General features: G+C 37.8%; 1 protein-coding gene across 9 annotated transcripts in view; it reads left to right on the top strand.

Annotated features, from left to right (window-relative positions):
- The window catches only part of ssbp2 (single-stranded DNA binding protein 2), a 695,743-nt gene that overhangs the window by 617,174 nt on the left and 56,745 nt on the right, over nucleotides 1-21,824 (top strand). For all 9 annotated transcript variants that reach the window (XM_039759281.1, XM_039759275.1, XM_039759279.1 and 6 more), the window contains one exon: nucleotides 20,772-20,826. In XM_039759281.1, the coding sequence (XP_039615215.1) occupies nucleotides 20,772-20,826 (55 nt within the window). The remainder of the gene's footprint in view (nucleotides 1-20,771; nucleotides 20,827-21,824) is intronic.

The raw sequence follows: 21,824 nt of genomic DNA, 5'->3' as shown, positions 1-21,824 counted from the left end.
GATGGATGGTAAGACCTACCGACACCAGAGAGTCCATTCCCAGTAACAAGGGCATTGACAGGTGGTCATCTTCCAGGATGTAAACTTCTGTCTCCCAGTGTGTCTCATGTAAGCAGAACCTCATGGGAACCCTGCCCTTTGCCCGTCGCGCCTTCCATCCGCAAGAAAGAATTTTACTTTTGCACTTTCCCTTAACTGCTCATGAGGTACTTTAAGCTTTTCCCACAAGCTGTATTTCATAAGGGTATAAGTGCTCCCTGTATCTATGACTGCCTTTCCAGTGACACCCCGCACTTGTATGGGCACCACTAAGAGGGGCAAGGTGGCTTGCACCAAGGTGAGATCGGCCCGGGGATCCACTGGGGCTTTCCCTCGTGGTTTCGGACAGGGGACATCTCGAGACGTGGGACCCTTTCGAGACCCACTAAGTCCGATAGCCGCCCAATCCTTTTCCACTCGGGACCCCACCTTCACCAACTAATCGACCGATTTCACGCCCCCCCTCAGAGTAGCAGCCACCCGAGGGTCACATGCATCAAGGACACGTCGCAATATCTCTTCCTCACGCATGTCAGATCGCCACTTCAGACACAACGCACGGAATTCAAAGACAAAGTCCCGGAGGCTCTGCGATGGTTTTTGCACAAAGGTCCGGAGCTTTTCTTCCAACAGCGCCTGGTACTCGTCAGAGAGGAACGCGTTCAGGAAAGCAGCGCAAAACTCCGCCCAGGAGTTGTACTTGTGCCGCTCAGCAAACCACCAAGAGCGTGCCGGCCCGCTGAGTGCCGTGTTCAGGAATCCCCGCAGCTCGGCTCCACTCAGAGGATGCAGCTCCACGAACACGTCGACCTCCTCTACAAAGTCGACAATGCCCGTGGGTGCACACTGAGGGGCCAGCTTTGGAAACTCCATCCGCGGCACCGCAACGGACAAGGCCAACTGTCCCCAGTCGTTCCTCACTCCCGTTACAGGAGTCGACTGCCCCATTGGCTGCGTGATGGCATGCCAGCTCTCTTGCACCTGCCTCCTGATCTCCTCTCTCATATTGGCTTCCAGGCGCTGCACACACTTCGATAAGATCATGGACAGTTTCATCACGATTTAGAAAACTGCGGGCGATGTCATCAACCCGCGTCTCTAGCTGTTCTAGGCGCAACGTCAGGTCTTGCAGAAGCTGTCCCTCGCCGATCTCGGGCTGCTCCGGACTGGAGACACACAGGGTATCCAGCAGGCTCAACTCCTCCTCGAGAGGGGCTCTGACCGTAACGTGACGCGGCCTAGGCAGCGGACGCACATCAACCAGCGGTTCACTAAGTTCAAGTTCCTCGCCCAGCACTGCGCTTACAACAGACATGCTTCTGAAAGGGTGTTAGTGAAGTCGCACTAGAAGGTGTCGTAAATAACCCTGGCTCCTACCCGGCTCGCCAAAATCTGTAGCGGTCAGAAGCCGCTAAGATTCACACCGTCGTGGAAGATGGTGATTTATTTATTTTATATGAGGATTACCAGGGACAACCCCAGCCTTGGCACGACACACACACACACACACACACTACAGAGACAAAGAAAACGTACTGGGACTTAAACGATAAAAAAGTATAATGAAATTAAATTAACTAAATGAAAACCATAATACCACCCCTGATCTCTTCGGCGATATTACAATTAACAGATAAACACGACAAACACGCAGTAAAGTCCATGTATGAAATGATCAGCGGTGAAGTTATGTCCAGTGATTTGTATGAAGCGAGGGAAATGGAAAAACACAGTCCTACCGGTAATTGCCGAAGTATGATGACCGATGAATGGTTCAGGAGCGCTCCTTCTTCCGTGAAAGCCAATGAATCCAGACAACGTCCTCAGTAACAGTAAACAGGTAGACGAATGATTCCAGACCCCAACAAACAACACAATCCAGGACACGAAGATGTAAAGCAGACAACGACAGGCAGTTCAACAGTTATAACAAGCACCAAACAAACAAGAACAAAACTTCCATTCTCTTCGTCCCCTGCCCTCCTTTTGAACCCCTCTGGCCACCTTTGCCCCCAACAGCCCTGCAAGGACTGCTGGGAGATGCAGTTCTAACCAATGGTAGCACTGCTACAATGTAGGAGTGTGAAAACACCTTAAATAAGCCTAATGAATACTATTCAGGTATTTAGACAAATAGACACCTTTAAGCAAAAAGATTAATGAGTGTACAAATGATTCAGGCAAAAATTAACACATATCATACAGTATAAAGCAGATAGTTTTCAAATTATCAGTCATAAATTGGATATAGCTAATCGGTCAGATTTGATCTACTCTTAGAAATATTTAGGTATTTTTTCAATTAAATTAGTCCTTTGTTTTCAGTAGAGTAGAAGGACTTAACGATGGCACTTAAAATAGACATACAGGTAAGGAAATGAATGCCAAACTACTGAATAGATATGGAGGTAAACTTTGTGATGCTTTCCTTCTTGCCACATCATATACACTTATTTGAGTTTTTAAAATTTTCTACATTGTTCTACAGTGCTCATAATGTCAATTTCTTCCAGTTTTTTTTATATTTCCAAGTTATGTTTAATCTATACTAATAAAAGGCAAAGCCCTCACTGACTCACTCACTCACTGACTCATCACTAATTCTCCAACTTCCCGTGTGGGTGGAAGGCTGAAATTTGGCAGGCTCATTCCTTACAGCTACATTACTTACAAAAGTTGGGCAGGTTTCATTTCGAAATTCTAAAATCGCGTAATGGTCATAACTGGAAGCTATTTTTCTCCATATAATGTAATGGAGTTGAGCTCGATGGCCGTGGGGGGCAGAGTTTCGTGTGACATCATCACACCTCCCACGTAATCATGTGAACTTACTGTCAACGCATTACGTAGAAAACCAGGAACAGCTCCAAAAAGCGCTGAAGAAAACATGCATTATACAATTGAGAAGGCAGCGAAACAATAAGAAGCGAGCGAGTGACACATACTGTACAAGCATATTCATGCCTGCAGCTACTTCGGAAACAAAGCACAGTGTAAACCTAAAGTTTAAAATATGTTCATAGACAGGCTGCCGCTGGCGTTTGTCATGCCCACGGCTAATGCGGGATACAAGTTTAATGAGAGGACGCAGGGTATAAACGACAGTTTTGATCACTTTCTAACTAAGTTCAAATTGCTGGTCAAAGGCTGTGTTTATGCAAATTCCGAGAGACTGTGTTTGTGGGGGGATTGACAGTTAAGGCGGGTGGAGGAGTGACGTCATCATCTCCCTCCCATTCACCTCATTTCGCTCTGAGCTGAGCTCCGCGGCTAATGCCGTCTTACGAAGCAACTTCGTCACACTGCCACCAAATACTCACAGAAAAATCCACAAGTTAATACACACGCTGTCTCTAGAGTTTCTCCACACTGAATCCTCCAGGCACTACTTACAAAAGGTTACATTGACAATCGTGTTACGTTATTTTTAAAATGCTTCCTTTTCTTAACACAAGCACAGCTGAGAAGCTTCGATGCATGTGCTCCATAATGCGTTAAAAAATAATGCATTTAAACACACTTTGCATTACAGGCAAAGGGGAACTTTTGTCAATGCATGATTTCCTGGTACACCGATTACATTGATCAGCGCTTCCCGATTCATTTTACCCTCGCACCCCCTTGGTTTGAGAAGAAGTATGAAAAAATATGAGGTTAACACAGAAAAACAGATCTCCAATTCAAGCTTTATGAATAATCGATTCCCCATCAATAATTGTTTTGGTAAAGCCATACTCAGTGTAATCCTCCTTCCATTTTATAATTTTTCCGCCACTAGCCATGATTAAGTGAACGGTAAAAAAGTAAAAGTGAAGCAAGGGTGACTTATTCAGGCAGGCATATATATGACAGCAACACTCATGACAATGTCAATCATGTTATGTTATTATTAAAATGTTTCCTTTTCTTTTTCATTACTTCTTTATCACACTACTTCTCCTCTGCGGCAGGTATTTTGCTATATATATATATATATATATATATATATATGAATGACCTCCAAAGAGCGCGGAGACTTTTGATAGCGTGAACGTGTCTGCAAAAAGTGGAGTCTCCTGCCCAGCAAAAGTCGAGCAGCCGGCGCGCGCGCATAGCTGTGCCGGCCTTTGAGACGCTGACTGCGCTTCTGCTTTAAGTCAAAGTGACCACTTTTAATTTTTTTCATCCTCCCCCTGAGCTATAGCCCAGACAAGTGCAAACACGGGACCCCTTTTCTACACCGCGGCAAACTAATATTAAGGCGCTTTGCACTTTCTTTTGCACATATACAATTATGAGGTCGTCAGCTCGGATTATGAAGACACGCACAGGAGTGGAGGACCAACAGTGCCATCACAGCCGATTAATGGCAGGGGCGTCTCACCAGTCTACACAAAACCCACTGCAACTGTCCCCAAAAGGTGCTCATATCGTCAGCGAAGACATCTCTCTACACTATATAAAAGAAAAAGGCAACTTTCCTTTCTTTACACCTTTTTTCCTTTTATCCCAAACCAAAGCCTTTCTCTCTTAACACTGCAGAGGGCACAAAACTAATTTTCTTTAATTGCTGGTAATGCCGGTAAGGCACATTACCAGAGGCAGAAATTTGGACGTTCACATAGAAAATGTAATTTCTATACCACAGCCGACGTGTAGTGCCTTTCAAAAGGGATCAACTACCGAGAGATGATCCATATACATTTTAACTGCTGTTAGTACTACTTACCTGTTCTGTTACACCGTCTTTAAAATGTAGTTTGCCCGCAACCACTCCAGTAGTACTCAATGTACCTGTACTTCTAAAAACGTTAATGTTTTACTGTTTAATATCTACATTTTATTATTTTTCCCTTCCACTCAGTGACCAAAGCTATACACACACACACCTATCTACATTGTATATATATATATATACACACACACACACACACACATATATAATTTGTGTGTGTGTATGTATGTATGTATGTGTGTGTATATATGATGTACAAAGTAGATAGGTATGTATATATATATATATACAGTATGTAGACTCAAACCCATTATGACAGCAGCAATCCAAGCTGTGAGAAAACAGTAAAAAGGAGGCGTGTCAGACGTTTGGTACATTTTCTGATGCAGCTAGACGAAAACAACTTCGTGACGCTGCCGCCAAATACACAAAACAATTACTTTGACAATCATGTTACATTATTTTTAAAATGTTTTTTTCATAACTTCTTTAACACACAACATCGCTGCAAAGCACGGGTATTTTGCTATATATATATATGACAGCAACACTCATAACAGTGACAAAACAATTACATTGACAATCATGTTACGTTTTTTAAAATGTTTCCTTTTCTTTTTCATAACTTCTTTAACACACTACTTCTCCGCTGCGAAGCGCCGGTATTTTGCTAGTACTGTCATAAAGTGCTTGATTGCATATACACAAAATTGAGTGTTTTTCAAAACAAAACAAATCTTATTAATTACTGTGAGTCTTTAAAATAGTATACAGAGCTCTAGTTTAAAGACTGTGACACACAGTGCCACCTTTCTGTTAATGAGGTGTTGAGGTCTGAAAAAGTTCCATAGCAAGAGCAGAAACCAACTGAGACAAAATGACAAAACTCACAGTATACACATTATGCAAATTAGACAAGACAGTACGCACAAACAGACAAAACCATGCAAAACGCTGTTGAGATGGGCAATACACCAGTACAATTGGCTACCACAATTGCACAGAAACTCATTTATTACACGTTTCACAGATCTGTGTAGTGGCTGATCTTTTGACTTGTATTTTGTCATGATTTAATATTCTGTGCCTAAAAACTCTCTCATTTTTAATACTGTCGCGTTTAAAGTGATGTTACCGAATATTGTGATCTTCTGCTAAAAGAAAGACTTTTCACTGATTGATAAATGTACTAATGCACTTATATAAATAAACTAAATTATCTCTTTCATATGTTTGGAATCCATTAGTCATCCAACCCGCTATATCCTAACACAGGGTCACGGGGGTCTGCTGGAGCCAATCCCAGCCAACACCGGACACAAGCAGGAACAAATTCTGGGCAGGGCGCCAGCCCACTGCAGATGTCTGGAATCCTTCTAGCTAATAAGTGCATAATCATTAGCCAAACACAAAAAAGTACATTTAGATTGGCAGTAATGTTATCAATCTCATTTTATGTTGTTCACATTACTATACACATTGAAAAATAATGGACTAACTAACAATAGTAGATGTAGTGTCAGGGCATCATTTTTTGTGAGTAAATGTTTATAAATATAATCAAAAATATTATCATATCTTGGGGTTACTATTTGTATATCATTTAAGAAATAACAACCCCATCACCCACTGTAGCAATGCAAAACTTGTCACACCAAGGGTGCCATTATACCTATCAGTTTTCAGTATAGAACTGTGCTTATGTTCTTTCTACCCTTTCTACCCTAAACCCCCACCTCAGTCATTTCACAATGCCATTATTAATTATACATTATCAACATGTATCTTATAATATTTCAACCCCCATATCTATCATAATCATTACCAGCATGTACTTTTTTTGTTTCAATTTAGATGCAAAAGATTATCAGCTTGTGTTTTCATACAATGCTAACCAAATACAACAGAGTATTTTTTAATGTAAAGCAAAGTTAGTAAATAACAGTTCCTATCTTACTACACTAATTTGTGTCAGATTGGCCTTTGAGCTTTCACAGTTACGAACACATTAGTGAAAAAAATCACTTGATATACAATCTCCTGCTCAGAAAAGACAGCAAGACTGTTTAGTCATTCTTGGTATATTGTTAAATGTAAGCAAGTACAGTAATTTCTCATGGATTCAGACCAGTACAAGTCCACACAAACCAACCTCCTCCACACCCTTCCACTTTGGCGCCCCTAAACCACACTACAACATCCAACTAAGCCAGGCACTACTTCTCAAAATTCTTGCTTATAAATGTTTGACCAGGCAAGTAGTAGGATCCCATTTATGGGTGAAATGACTGGATTTTCTGTGTATTTAAGACATAAAAAGTTCTAGGTGAATCAAATTGTTGAATGAGAACAGCCAGTTCTTCATAGTGATTATTTCAGGAAGCATGGAGCATGTTGGCAGCTACAATACCCAAGTAAATTACAGTAAAAAAGTATACAGAGAGAAAGAAAGAGAATGAGGCCTGGGAGATCTAGGAGAATAAGAATTTATGGTAAAGGAGCAATTGTAACTGGCAGCATAAAAGAAATCAATGAGATATTTTAGACGAGAAAGCCAACCCAAAGGGGAAATGATGATAGCTGTGTAAAGGAGCTAAAACCTTAGTGCTGAGCGCAATTCCAGATAGAATGAAAAGGAATTTGAAGGAATGCAAAAGTCAGAATAAGGATTCTGGAATATTCTGAGGCCTGAACTACCAAACAGATAACTCAACATGCTGGTATCAAACCACATCCAGAGTGTAGTAATGAGCCCTGGTGCAACAGAAATGAAACTCCACCTATCAAAACAGGAGAGGAGGAAAAATCTACAGTACTACAATAAGGACTCCCCTGTGGAGAAACTCTGGCATCTAATACGAGTCAGCTAGCACCTGGGGTTTCATTTATAAACATTTGTGTGGATTCGAGCATGAAAATATGTTTACACCAAAAAAAACACAGAAAAATGCATATGGCAACAAAATATTTATAAAGCATGGCTTGTATGGAATGTTACTTGCCTTTAATAAATTTAATGAAATGTTAAAAAAAACAATCAGTCATCTTGAAAATGTGTGTTTACATGAACCCACCTCTAATTTCGTCTATTTCCACTATTTAACATCCCGACTATGCTGCAGAACTTCATGTGTTAGTAGAGCAGCCTCCCTCCTAATACCTCACACTGCACTTCACAATTGAGTGAGCCAAGAGAATGCACAGCAATATAACAGCTCTCCTATGCATTCTGTGGGTCAGAAAGGTGTAATGTGCCAGCATCTGAGTGGGTACTCTTTATGACCTGGTACCTGTAATAACATGATTGCTGTTACAATAAATAGTAGATGCCATATGAAAAGCTGAGGGTTCAGCCAGCTACCTTGCCAACAAGCCAGCCAACACATACAGCACCATCAGCAAGTTGTCTGCCAACACTGCTTTACCTGAAAATAAAAAAATCATTGGTTGACCTGGACCACCAAGCCATGAAGTTTGTCAGTCTAATTTTGGTAACACAGATGACTTAATGGGATGTTACTCTAATGTAACTGGTTACAGTTAACAAAAGCAGCTTCATTCTCAAAGAGCGCCCTAATTGCAATATTAATCCAATATAGTGCACCGACTATGTTAGGAGACCCAGACATTGCTGCAAATTGCCTATGTATGTTGGTAAAAACTGATTATGTTTCATGCATATACACTCACACTAAACAAAGATCGAATGTAGTACCTTGTTGGTCAGTTAATTTAATCCCTAAGCAGCCTGGTACCAGGCTGACAAGGGTTCAGAAAATCTTTTAAAATACATTTCGCCACATCATACGCACGAACTGCGTCATAGACAGACACAAACAGTACCTCGTTTGAAAGCCATGGGTGTGTACTACACACTCATAGTGATCGCATAGTTACAGCTTTGTCTGTACAAGGAATACCTAAGTGTTGCACATCATTTGAAAGGTCCCAAGCAGTAGATATTATATGAGGCTTTGAACCCCCGCTACAACTGAGCAAACAGAAACTGCATGCCAAAAACTAGAAAAACTGTCACACCTTGCACCTGCATTTTTGTGTGTTCTCGCATATAACTCCACAAAGCAAAAATATTCAAGTAACATATCAACAATTACAGCAGGTTCTCCTAAGCGAAACAAGCCCTCAGGAGTCTTGAGAAACACAACGTAATTCACAAACACAGCCACGACTAAGGGCTTGAACCACCTAGCAACTCCGGTGGAGTGTGTGTGGGAAATATCATCACAAAATTCACACCATTGGATAGCTGGGACTTTGATGTTTCCAATGACACCAAACATGGCCATGTTTGATCAATGTTAAGATCAAAGATAATTATTATAACACAGAAGCAATACCACAGGAGATTCTCAGATCACCGGGACTTATGTTGACTACTACACTTGCAGGACTGCGACGCAGATGGCACAGGGAGAAGAAGCAAAAAAGAGGCAAGCGAGCAGGATTACTAGCTAGGCTAAAGGCTGCTCCGCATAAAACCCCTCTTCCTAGCGTTCTTTTTGCAAATACTAGACCACTCGCAAATAAAATGGACAAGCTCCGACTGGATATTTCCACACTTAAAACTATAAGGAACTGTTGCCTTTTGATTTTTTCGAAGACGTGGCTGGATCCCACCTTACCGGACACAGCAGTTGAACTTGCAGGTTGCACGCTCCATCAAGCCAATCGAACCCCCAATTCTGGTAAGAAAACAGGTGGAGGACTGGGTGTCTGTACTAATAATGCTTGGTGCACTAATATAACTACAATCAACAAGTTTTGTTGTTTGGACGTGGAATATCTGATGCTAAGCTGCCGACTGTTTTACCTACCGAGACAACATACTGTTATTATGGTTACGGCAGTATACATACCTCCTCAGGCTAATGTTAAGTCAGCGCTTGAAAAATTGTTTGACGTTATCAGTAAACAACAGAACTCGCACCCTGATGTAGTTTTTATCAATCCTGGGGATTTTAATCAAGCGTATCTTAAGGATGTATTCCCCAGATTTTATCAGCATGTACATTGTAAAACCAGAGGGGAAAACACCTTAGACCACATCTATACAAACATAAGACGCCTGTCAGGTCATTCCACGCCCCCACCTCGGCCAGTCTGATCATCTCTCTTTGTTTCTTGTTCCAGTGCACAAAGCCCTCATCAACAATACTAATCTAATTAGCAAGACTGTTAAGGTTTGGCCTGAAGCTGCCATTTGCCAGCTCTAGGACTGCTTTGAACAAATAGACTGGAATATATTTTTTCATCAGACAGACTTAGAGACATGTATACTTCATCTGTGCTGTCATATTAATTACTGTGTGGACAATGTCACTGTCAACAAAAGGATTAAGGTCTACCCAAATGAGAAACCATGGATGAATAGTGAAGTCAAACAGCTGCTCAGGGAATGGGACAAAGCCTTTAAATTAAGAGATACCTCAGCCTATAGAACTGCCAGAGCTAACCTCAAGAAGGGCATCAAGTCTGCTAAACTAATGTACAAACAACGGATTGAGGAGGACTTTGACAGTAACTCAAACTCACAGTGGATGTGGCAAGACATCCGATTAATCACGGATTACAAAAAGAAAAATGACATACAAGACACACTGGCCAATAACAATGCCAACCTAGCAGAGGAACTTAGCAGTTTCTTTGCACGGTTCGACAAGTACAATAACAAACGTACAGTCACTTTGAGCTGCCTGGAGACTCACAGTTTGTAGTCGTATACATAAATGATGTGCTGCGGGCACTCAAAAACATCAATACAAGGAAGGCAGCAGGTCCTGATAATGTGCAAGGACGTGTGCTCCAGGCCTGTGCTGACCAATTAGCGGAGATATTTACATTTATTCAGTAAGCTTAAACTGAATTTAGTAAACTTAGTAAAGTACTTACTCAATCCCCCATGTAAACCTATTCAACATCAAAATTTACTTAGCAGATTTTAAAACCACACCTTGGTCTTCCACAGCTCCAGTAAATCAAGTGTGTTATTTTTCTCAAATTATTTGAATAGTACTACATGTATCCCTGCTTTTTGTTGCTTACATTTTCAAACATAGGAAGCAAGGATATATCAGCTTTCTTCTTCCCATTAGTCTGTAGAAAAATGGTTAAGGAAGATTTTTGAAATAATTGCAATTTTAAAAACATTTATTGTAATACTAGTAAATGTAGGGTTTCAATTCCCTGTTTAGAGTAAAGGCATTTAATCGATAACATTTTTGCTCCTTTTAAGATCACTTATAGAGACGTTTTTACGATACAGAGTAATGAAAATACATGCCAAAAATATTAGATCAGAGTAGATAAACTTTATAAAAAACAGAATGCAAAAAGTGTGAATTTCCCTTTCAATTTGTCATTTTTAACATCTTTTTGGTTATATTTAAACCAGCTAGATAATGTATTGGATGTTGCTACCAATTTTTCTTTAAACACTGCTTAGTGTAAATGTATTGTATGTATGAAAACAGCAAGATGCTGTGTTTTCTGTTACTATTATAATTTGTAAAACTTTGCATGCCTGTCTTCTGAGAAGAGTGCTATATAAGAATGACCTGATATTATTTCATTTTAATTCTGTAAGGTAAGTTTTATTGTCTATTACCCTTTTTATTATATTTTGAAATTTCTTGTGTTGTGCTCCTGTCTTTGAGCCAAAGAAAATACTAAAGTTACATAAAAGTAAGGCTTTACCATGTTCAGATGATGCATGGTAATGACAGAAGAAAAATATTAAAACATTGCAACAGTCAAAATCTACCAGGAGGTGTTTTATTACCCAGAAAAGGAAGGGTTGCTGTTTTGTGATGCATGTTTCAAACAAAATTTGTAAAAGTTTTAACCAAGTCATGAAAGGTTTTTACCAAATCGTTTTTGTAGTGTTGAAGGCATATGAAAAACTTAATGTAGTTTTGAAGCATTATTAAATCAAGCTTTCTTTCAAATTTTATTAATATATAAATGTTTATTGTGTTATGAATTTCGCAAATAGGAAGGCCAGAATCACCAAAAACCTTGCCCAGCATAATACTTTTCATTATATTTAATGAGTATATTAAATAATATAAGGAATGCAAAAATTGAATTTTCAGAAAATAAACTAAACAGGGAAAGAGAACAAGAAACTAAACAATTTAATGTGGAATTCAAAAGCTACATAAGATAAAGAACCTTCAAGAAGTAAGTGGTGACTAAAAAAATACTCCAAACCAAAAGAATCACCAACCATTGATCTCATAATCTATAGCAAAGCACTAAAGCCAAAACACAGAACAAAGCTCCTTAAGAAAACTAATGTCATAGCACAGTGGCTATGGCAGCAGGTGTCCTAAAGAGCCCACAGATATACATAAAGTCCTAAAATATTGAATTTAATTTTAAAATACACAACTTGACATATTTAAAAAATGTACAGACCTTTATGTACTATTCTAAAAAGAAAACTTAAAAACATTAAATACAATATTTAAATATTTCATCTGCTTTCCAGACCCACTTATCCAGTTTGGGGTTACAGGAAGCTGGTATCTATCCTCCAGGGTTAGACATAAGGGTAGGAACCAAGCCTGGATGGTGAGCCAACCCATTGCAATTTTGGATATGATTATCTGTTCTACACATTTAGAGAGAGATAAATTGATCAGAACCATAATAAATCAATATTAAAGTAAGCCATTCAAATACTTGAGAAGTTTCTTTATTTCAGATTGTAAATATTATTCTAGAATGTGTACATTTAATACAGTGGCCATCATTGTAAATTCTGTTGATGACACAGTAAGACCTCAGCCTAGTACCTAAATCAGTCAGATTTTAATCACCATTAGTCATCTGTCTTGCATCTGAATAGTTCTACTTGAATCATAAATGTTGGAATTGTTTTGCAATTTATTTAAACATGGCTTAAGGTAACTGTTGATGAGGCATTACCAATTAAACAGGTCATATTCGTAGTAGTATTTGGCCACATGTAGAGGTACCTCAAGTATTGCCATTAGTGCAAGCCTTTATGGCAGCAATCCAGCATCTTTGTACAGTGGGAATCAAAATGCCTGCATATGGTAATAGCTATATAGAATAATTTCACAGAATATGGCAACGTTTTGAACCATCTGTAGTTTCCTTTTTACATTATGCAAAACCTGGAATTCTGATGAAGTATGCATTTTTGGAATGTAGACAAAAAGTATAAACCACATTACCTCTTATTGCCTATGTTTGCATTCATTTCCATTTGAAGAGAGGTGTATTTCTGGCCAAGGAATTTTTAATGTTTAACCTATGCTTACTTTTTCCTGAATGTGAACTAAGAATTTTACTGTTTCATGAACTAAGAATTTCAAAAACATAAAATTTTATTTCTACCTACAGTAATGCCATTTGAACCCTGCACACTGACTGATAGCAACATACTTTAAAATCTGTAGGCAATGTAGGGAACAACTCTATTCTTCACCTAAATTAGTTTACTCTGGAGCCTGGAGATATATATATATATATAAAGTATAACAAACTCACTGTTGCCAGAATAGTCTCTGGAATTTAAAGTAGGTAACTATAAAAAATTGGTTAAAGTAGGTTAAATACATTACCACAAACCTGAAAGCTGGAAAAATGGATAGCTGTCATTAAGAATACAATTTTACATGCATAAATTATCCATGAAAGTCATATCTACAACACTATATGTAAATGAACAATTGTGTATATTAATTTTAGTACACATATGTAGTATTTTCAGTCCAGATAATACACACACATAATTTTATGTTGTATTCCAACTCAAGGTTGCATTAAATTACTTTAAATTTTAATTATGAATAACTAAGTACAAAAAGCAACGAGACGTGTGTGGATATTACCTGCTGAGAAATTTGACTCTTGGCAGTAAATCAGTATTAATGTTGTGATAGTAGGCTTTCACTCTGTAACATGCTTATTAATATATTGCTTTTATTTTGCCTCCAGATGACTTTTAAACATCACTCAAGCTGCAATGAACAGGCTTAGGTGTCTGCAGGATGCTTTTTTGCATATCTAAAAAACCAACAATCAGTTAATTTTATATTAAAGTGTAATTGATATTTTGATTTCTTCTTATTATTTCTCTTTTTTCATACTTCTTTTGACTTCTCTCCCCAGTCTCTTCTTTACTTGTCACTTAAAATAATTTTATAGAAAAATTGCCTTTGGAGAGGGATATTGGGTTTTTAATTGAGAAAGTATGAAACAGTCATCACAAAAATCACAAAAAAAACAGTTTAAAGAAACGCTTAGCAAGCCAGCAACACAAGGCTCTTCAGTTTCAACTAGGAGTAATGAAATAAGAAAGTTTTCTTTGTACTGTCCTGTGGTGCTAAATTGTGATAAAATATTCTGTTTGTGCTCTCTACCTTAGTATATAAAATGTCTTACTGCCATAACTAGTTCATATGATCACAGTTATAAGCATGACTAAATCTAAGCAGTCCTCCTTGGAGAGACCTTGACAGCAATCAGATTCAGACTTTCAGACTTCTTCAGCTACAGAAACAGTTTGATTAACACAGTGACTAGATAGTGTGTGTGTGTGTGTCTAGCATATCTTAGCATATCTTTCTTGGTAGCATGCTTTACAATTTCCATTAAAGTTTTATTTTGCGAAAGTTTAGGTTTTCTTTAAATATTTATATTGAACCTGAAAAAAATAAGAAATTTGACAAATGAGAGACAATTTAGTCCATCGAGTTGGTTTGATTAGCTAATAGCTAAGCTGTCCGAATATCTCGTCCCAGATACTATTTAAAAATTTGTCAAGGTTTCTGCTTCAGCTACATGTACTTTGTTCCAGATTCCCACAGTTGTGCCTCCGGGCTCCAGCCTTAAATGCACTTTCTCTTAATTCCCACTGCTGTCTTCGCATATGCGATTTGCAATTCATTCAGAATAATTTGGCTAGATCTACTTTATTGAAATATTTGAGAATTTTAAGGCCTAGATTACTTCCCCACACAGTCTCCTCTGCTTGAGACTACACAGTTTTAATTCTTTGAGCCTGAATAGCATATTTCCTAAAATTCTGAGATGCACCTGGTTAATCTCCTCTGCACAGCTTCAGGTGCTGCTATGTCTTTTTTGCAGCACGGTGACAGGAACTGTACACATTTCTCCAGATAAGGTCACATTAGTGCATTAAAAAGTTTAAGGATAACCTCACTTGATTTATACTTAACAGTTTTTATGATATAACCTAACATTTTATTTGCATTTTTTAATTTCTTTTGAACATTGCGTAGACATTTAGGGTTTTGTGTTAACATAAACCATTAAATCACTTTCTGAGGCTACTTCCTATACGTTTAGTGTCTCCCATGTATTATTTATACTTATTATTTATAAATGTAATAAATAAATAAATTTATATTTATTTATGTTCTTTTTCCCACATGTAGACTTTGTAGATTGTGCAAGTCTTTAAGAACTATTTTTGCTTCTTCCTCTGTATCTGCTATCTTCCAATTTTAGCATCTGGGAATTTCACATATTTGCTAACTACTGTACAACAGAATCTATGTCAATAATATAAGTTATAAACAGGAGTAGTCCAAAGATAGACCTCTGATGACCTCACCCCACACAGAGTATAATCCTCTTATCTGTACTCTTTGTCAATTTGAGATCTAGTTTTGTGTACATTACCTCCAATGCCAACAGCTTCTAGTTTTAAAATTAAACTGCTGTGGGTCCATATCAAAAGCTTTCTGAAGTTCACTACTATGTTGTATGCTTTGCTTTTGTAATTAGTCAATTGCTTTTCCTAACACTGAGGCTGTGAACTAGAATAAGTGAGCTTGACACTACAATAGATGAAATTGGTTATGCTTAACCTAAACGTATGAAGTGTCAGCAGGACATTTATTGAGAAATAGTAGCTGTTTTTATTTTAATCAAGAATCAAGAAATCTGTATTCCTCGGTATCTTACTGTATTATTCAGTAAACTGGACTACAGGAAATTATTTCTATTTAAACTATTTCTAACCACATTTTTACCTTACAGCAGATGCTTAAAATATATAACAATCTTCTTGCATGCACTTGTACAATTCAGGCTGCCAGGAACCACTGCCTTTCCCATTTGCTTCAGGTTTGGAATTAACCCTGGACGAGGAGTCATTCTGTCACAGGGTTTATTCAGGCACATGTTCACACTCATACTAGGCCAATTCATAATCTTCAGTTGACTTGATCTGACTAGGTGAGGTCAGTTAACCAATTTTTGTTTTACTTGTCAGCTTAATTTATATTTCTATTAAAGTGGAAATTGTTCCATATATACAGAAATATACACAATACCCTCCTATATAGAAATGTTAAATACCAGCAGTAGAAAATCCCCAAGAAAAGTTGCTCGATTTCTATAAAGGTTATCTCAAATAATTACAAAGAAAGAAGGATTAATAAAGAGGGTACACAATTTTCACAAAATTTTGGAATACATTGTATATTTTTCTAAAAATATTATATATTGATTTCCCGTAAAAATACAAGAACTTAAAAATGAAAACTCCCTATCTTGAATCATCAAAGCTTTATTTTTTTTAGCAGTCAGAATTAAGGTTTTCTTTTTGCCTTTAATCTGCATTTATTCTGATTCAGTTAAAATAAGCGTGCAGCCTGTGCTGACATTAAGAACAAATAACAAGAAAGAAGCACTCAAGTCATTTTGTAGAACAAGCACATAATCATGTCGCCTTTGAATGAAAGTCAATATGCACTTCAAGAAAATGTTTCTGGTACACTGAAAACCAGATAAAGTATTCAGTAGTCACCAATAAAAATAGGATAATTAAATGTGTCAAGAAAAATTTTCAGGTTTAGTGTTTTCATTTATACGTTGATTTCCCATATAATTGATAATGTGCTCACTTTTGTTGAATGTTAAGTTTGACATGACTCTGCCTAAGGGTTGCTATCAGTCAATCAGTCAATTGTGCCATCAATTTTTCTTTTAAATCGTGTCTTTTATGTTATGCTTTATTGAACTGAGCAGAGCAGACAAAAATACAGTATTGCAAACAGATTATGGCCAGTGGTGTTTAGCAGTTAGCAGCTGTTCACAATACAGTTACATCATAGCAAGCATATTTGTAATCATTTAGCAAAGTGATTTTAAAAGAGCAGTGGTGTTTTCAGGCATTTGTTAAGAAGGTAATGGTACGTTTGTTGAGTTCTGGCTATAATTTAGCGTATAGCCAATGATATGCCTGATGGCGCAAAACTTAATCCATTTCAGGCACCTAGTATTGAACAGGCCATGAAGTAAGTGATGGTTGAGATTATTTGACTAATGTGTGAGGGAGCAGTAAAGTGATTTTTTTAAAAAATAATATTAATTTTCATTAGTGAGTTCTGTTATTCTAGTTCAGGGTCACAGGTGCTGGAGTCTATCTTGGCAGCTCTGGGCCACTAATGTCAAGAACAAATTTGCAAAGTAAACTTGTTGATATGCAATATAAGCAGCAGAATTCAGCAGTGCTCTGAACTTCATAAAGTAGTCTGCATGTCTTCTTCTCCTTTCAGCTGCTCCTGTTAGGGGTTGCCACAGCGGATCATCTTCTTTCATATGGTCCTGTCTTCTGCACCTTGCTTGGTTACACCCATCATCTTCATGTCCTCACTCACCACATCTATAAACCTTTATTTTTGGCCTTCTTCTTTTCCTCTTGCCTGGCAGCTCTATTGTTAACATCATTTTCACAATATACCCAGCATCTCTCCTCACCACATGTCCAAACCAACGCAACCTCACCTCTTTCATGACAACCGTCCAATCTGAGCCGACCCTCTAATGTACTTGTTTCTAATCCTGTCCATTCTCATCACACCAATGCAAATCTTACCATCCTTAACTCTGCTACCTCCAACTCTGTCTCCTGCTTTTTGGTCAGTGCTACCGTCTCCAAACCAAATATAACAAAGCTGGTGTCACTAATGTATTATTATTAGTATTATTATTATTACTGTCCTGTAGACGTTCCCTTTCACTCTTGCTGATACCCGTCTGTCACAAATCAATCCTGACACTCTTCTCCACCCATTCCACATAAAGTACTCTACATGTCAATGGCAAAAATAAGTCTTTACTTAAAATTACCTTCTTAAAGCTTGCATTGACTTTGCAATATCATTTAAAGTGTTTGCTGCAAAGTTTTGCCAAACTGTTGATTGAATAGATGTAACAAAAATAAACCTTTTGCCCTAATAATAAACATTATACAAGTCAAATGTAACTCCTTACACATCGTAGTTCTGCTGTATTCTGGTAGCAGTCCCATAATATTGTGCAGTGCCTTTCCTAAATTGATATTCTAAATCTTGCACAGAAAGAGAAATTGGCAATCTAAAGCTACACACCTCAATTTTAACAAATAGTTTAATTCAGTTTTGTTAAATTTTAATCATGGGTACAACAAGCTAGAAGTCAAATTAAAAACAGAACAGCCAAAGAAGTGATAACTAGAACTGATATAAGTCAGGGATGTGATCAGAGACAGCCAAAAGTCAAACTATGACAAACTTCAAACCTTTAAATCTCAAAGTAAAATAATTATGAAAAAAATCTAAGGTTTTCAAACTAATATCAGACTAATCTCAGAAGTGACTTTTAGCTTTCACTATTTAGAAGTGGAGTTTGCACACTCCACTGAAATGAGTTTCCTCCGCAGGGTGTCTGGGCTTTCCCTTAAAGATAAGGTGAGAAGCTCAGTCATCCGGGAGGGGCTCAGAGTAGAGCCGCTGCTCCTCCGCGCGAGAGGAGTCAGATGAGGTGGCTCGGGCATCTGATCAGGATGCCTCCTGGACGCCTCCCTGGTGAGGTGTTCCGGGCACGTCCAACCAGGAGGAGGCCCCGGGGAAGACCCAGGACACGCTGGAGGGACTATGTCTCCCGGCTGGCCTGGGAACGCCTTGGGATTCTCCCGGAAGAGCTGGAAGAAGTGGCCGGGGAGAGGGAAGTCTGGGCCTCTCTGCTTAAGCTGCTGCCCCCGCGACCCGACCTTGGATAAGCGGAAGAGGATGGATGGATGGATGGAGTTTGCACAATTCTAAGTCCAACCTTTGTGATCAGCAGTGAGTGTCATCAGTATAAACAACATGGTGGAGACATTTTAAAATGTCCAAGAATAATTATTGAACTCTAATAACAATTTTAAAATTTCCTTAAATTAATCATAACCAAAATGTAATCTTAAATTCAGGTACATATTGCCAACTTTATGTTTACAAGGTTAAAGCAATACAAAAATCTTGCAAAAGTGGCATATTGAAGCTGTACTGTACAACATTTACACACATAAGTACCCTAAAGGTCCACATTCCAGAGGAAATTCCACACTACGGTACGAAAATGTAACAATTGCAAGCAGATGTGACCAGTTATAATTTATTCATGAGGTTAGAGCGTATATGAACCTCTGAAAAAAATCTTGAAAAATAAGTAAGCAATAAAATATATACGTACATATAAAAAAAGATGTCTGCTGGGTGCTGGCTTTAGAGACAGTTTCAAAGAAAAGTCATATTTGAAACTGACAAATTAAAAAGAGAAGGTTAAAATAGGCAAAAGTTTGGAATAACCCAGCACTCAACCATTCATGTTCAGTTGCCCATTTTAATCTGTTGCAAATGACACTGGCATTTGGTGTATGTTTAAGGAACCAGCCAACTGAGGACCCATAAAGCATTTGTTTCTCAATCTACACACTCTGGTGTTCTTATCCTCTTATACAGTTGTATATCTAACCCTTCCCCTTTTATTCCTATCCTGGTGAGATCCAGTTTGCCCTCTAGACTCAATATAGTAACAGACACCTTTATAGGAAATCTTCAGTTTCTTGACAATCTGTCACATTAAATAACACCATACTGACATATTTTTTGAGAATGCTGCTTCATTTTGGCTGTGCTAGGGCCCAGAATTGAATTTTAGGTATGCAAGTATCTTGCAAGGAAAGCTAATTTATGTACTTCATTTAACAGAATAACAGATTTCAATTTTACTACCATAATTAATTTCATAAGTTTCTCTAATAATCAATTAGCATTTAAACATGAATGATTAGGGATGAGCTAAGAGAGTTTATGATTGAAATACTTGAGTGATGGCTATTGAAAATGTTTTTTTTTTTGTCATATGTGAATAATAAATTATAAGGTAGTGTTTTCAAGCTGTAATAGCCATTTGGCACATTAGTACTATCTTGACTTTTTAGATTATTCAAAACTTTTGAATGCTATTGAAAGAAGATAAACAATAAACAGTCATACACATGTTTACTCACACACACCAGATATTATAAAATCAGATATTTGTGCATATGGATTTTGGTAAAAGTATTTCATTTTAAAATTCCTGGTTATGCAGGCACTATGTTGTGTATCCAGCAATCCCATATCTTTATTAGTGATCTACAATTAACCTGGTAGCTTTAGGGTCATGTCAAGAACCTGACCTAAGTGACCCACAAGTCCATCCCAGAGCAGACATATTAACAGATGCACACACCAGAGAAATTTAGGTAAATCATTTGGTTTGACAGCATGAGTAAGAACTGTGGGGAAAAAAATTAGAGTTTACATGCTATTACAGAGAAGATGAGAGATATGTACACGGAAGACATCCCAGACAAAAATTGGCACAAGTGCCATACTCTTTGTGTTGATAGCTGTGCCTCAATTGTTTTAAACGTTTCACTTGTAACAGACCTGAAGGTGCAGTATTTACTTTATGATAGTCTTTTGAAATTGATCATTTTGAGCTTTTATATGTTTTCTAATACCATATATTTTTCTCTTCTTTTTATACTTGCTCCCTCTGTTTTACTTAAGTCTCCTAGCACCTAGAATAACTGTTTGTTTTAGGAGCAGGTTGCCAGGGCTGTTTGCTCTCACAGCATTTCATAAACTGCCATTGTCTTCATCTTTGCGCTTGACTCACTCATCCTGTTGTTGCTTTGCAGGGTCCGCCGGGAGGAGGGGGCCCCCCAGGAACTCCAATAATGCCCAGCCCAGCAGGTACTTTTTTTCTGGATTTCAGAATGCTTTAAAAAACAGAGGTGACTCTTTACATAAATAGAAGAAATGAGACAAAATGCTGTGTGTCTACAATTTTTTTTTCTACATTTAGCATTTAGTTAATAGTATTTATATGGACATGCTATACTTTATTCAGTACTGGAAATGTGAAATATAGTGGAAATGTCTTTTGTAAACAGTCAGGAGGTACTCATTTTGAATCATTAGTCTTCAGCATCAACTAGCTTTTTCTCCCAAAGATGAAAAAAGGTTCAAAATAAAAAAAATGAATTTTGTCTCACTATTCTAATTTATGTAACATTCTTAAACCGCCTTAATGCTATTTATGGTTAAAAAGGTCTCTTATAAAATTTATAGTTAATTAGAGAAGATCATTTTTTTTACTTCCTATGTGTGATGTACGTTAAAATATTCCAGTTTAAATGTTTCAAAGCAAGCATTAGTAGAAATGCAGTCTGAAGTCAATTGATTAACAACAATGAATGCCGGGAATCACATTTTTTCTTTTTGGTGCGTTATGCAGCACAGGCAGTAATGGGATTCAATGACTCATTTTTTATATTTTCTGCTAAAGCTTTCTTTGCAAGTCTTACAGCTGCACACTGCATACAGTAAATAATTGAGAGCCCTCCGATTTTTATGTACCTGTTTTCTACGATCTTTTACAAATCTGTATGTGAGGTTGAAGGTGCACCTACATCCATCCCTGCATGCTGATTACTAAACCTGCTTGTTCCAGTTTTATTGTTATAGAAAAACAAAGCATACAGCATCTGGTAAATATTTAGAGCCAACCAAAAATTGGACAGAAGTCCAGCATAGAACACACTCGCACACACCATTGCACTGCCTCAAATCATGGGATGTGGGGAAAAAAGTTTGGAGGGCTTGAAAAAATACCACAAAGAAGCAGAGAGAATATGCAAGCACCACACAAAGAGTGACCATACTAGGACTTGTTATAGAACCTTTGTCAA

This window comes from Polypterus senegalus, chromosome 7, assembly GCF_016835505.1.
Source record: "Polypterus senegalus isolate Bchr_013 chromosome 7, ASM1683550v1, whole genome shotgun sequence".
Classification (NCBI taxonomy): domain Eukaryota; kingdom Metazoa; phylum Chordata; class Cladistia; order Polypteriformes; family Polypteridae; genus Polypterus; species Polypterus senegalus.
This window is presented reverse-complemented; position numbering and strand designations above follow the sequence as displayed.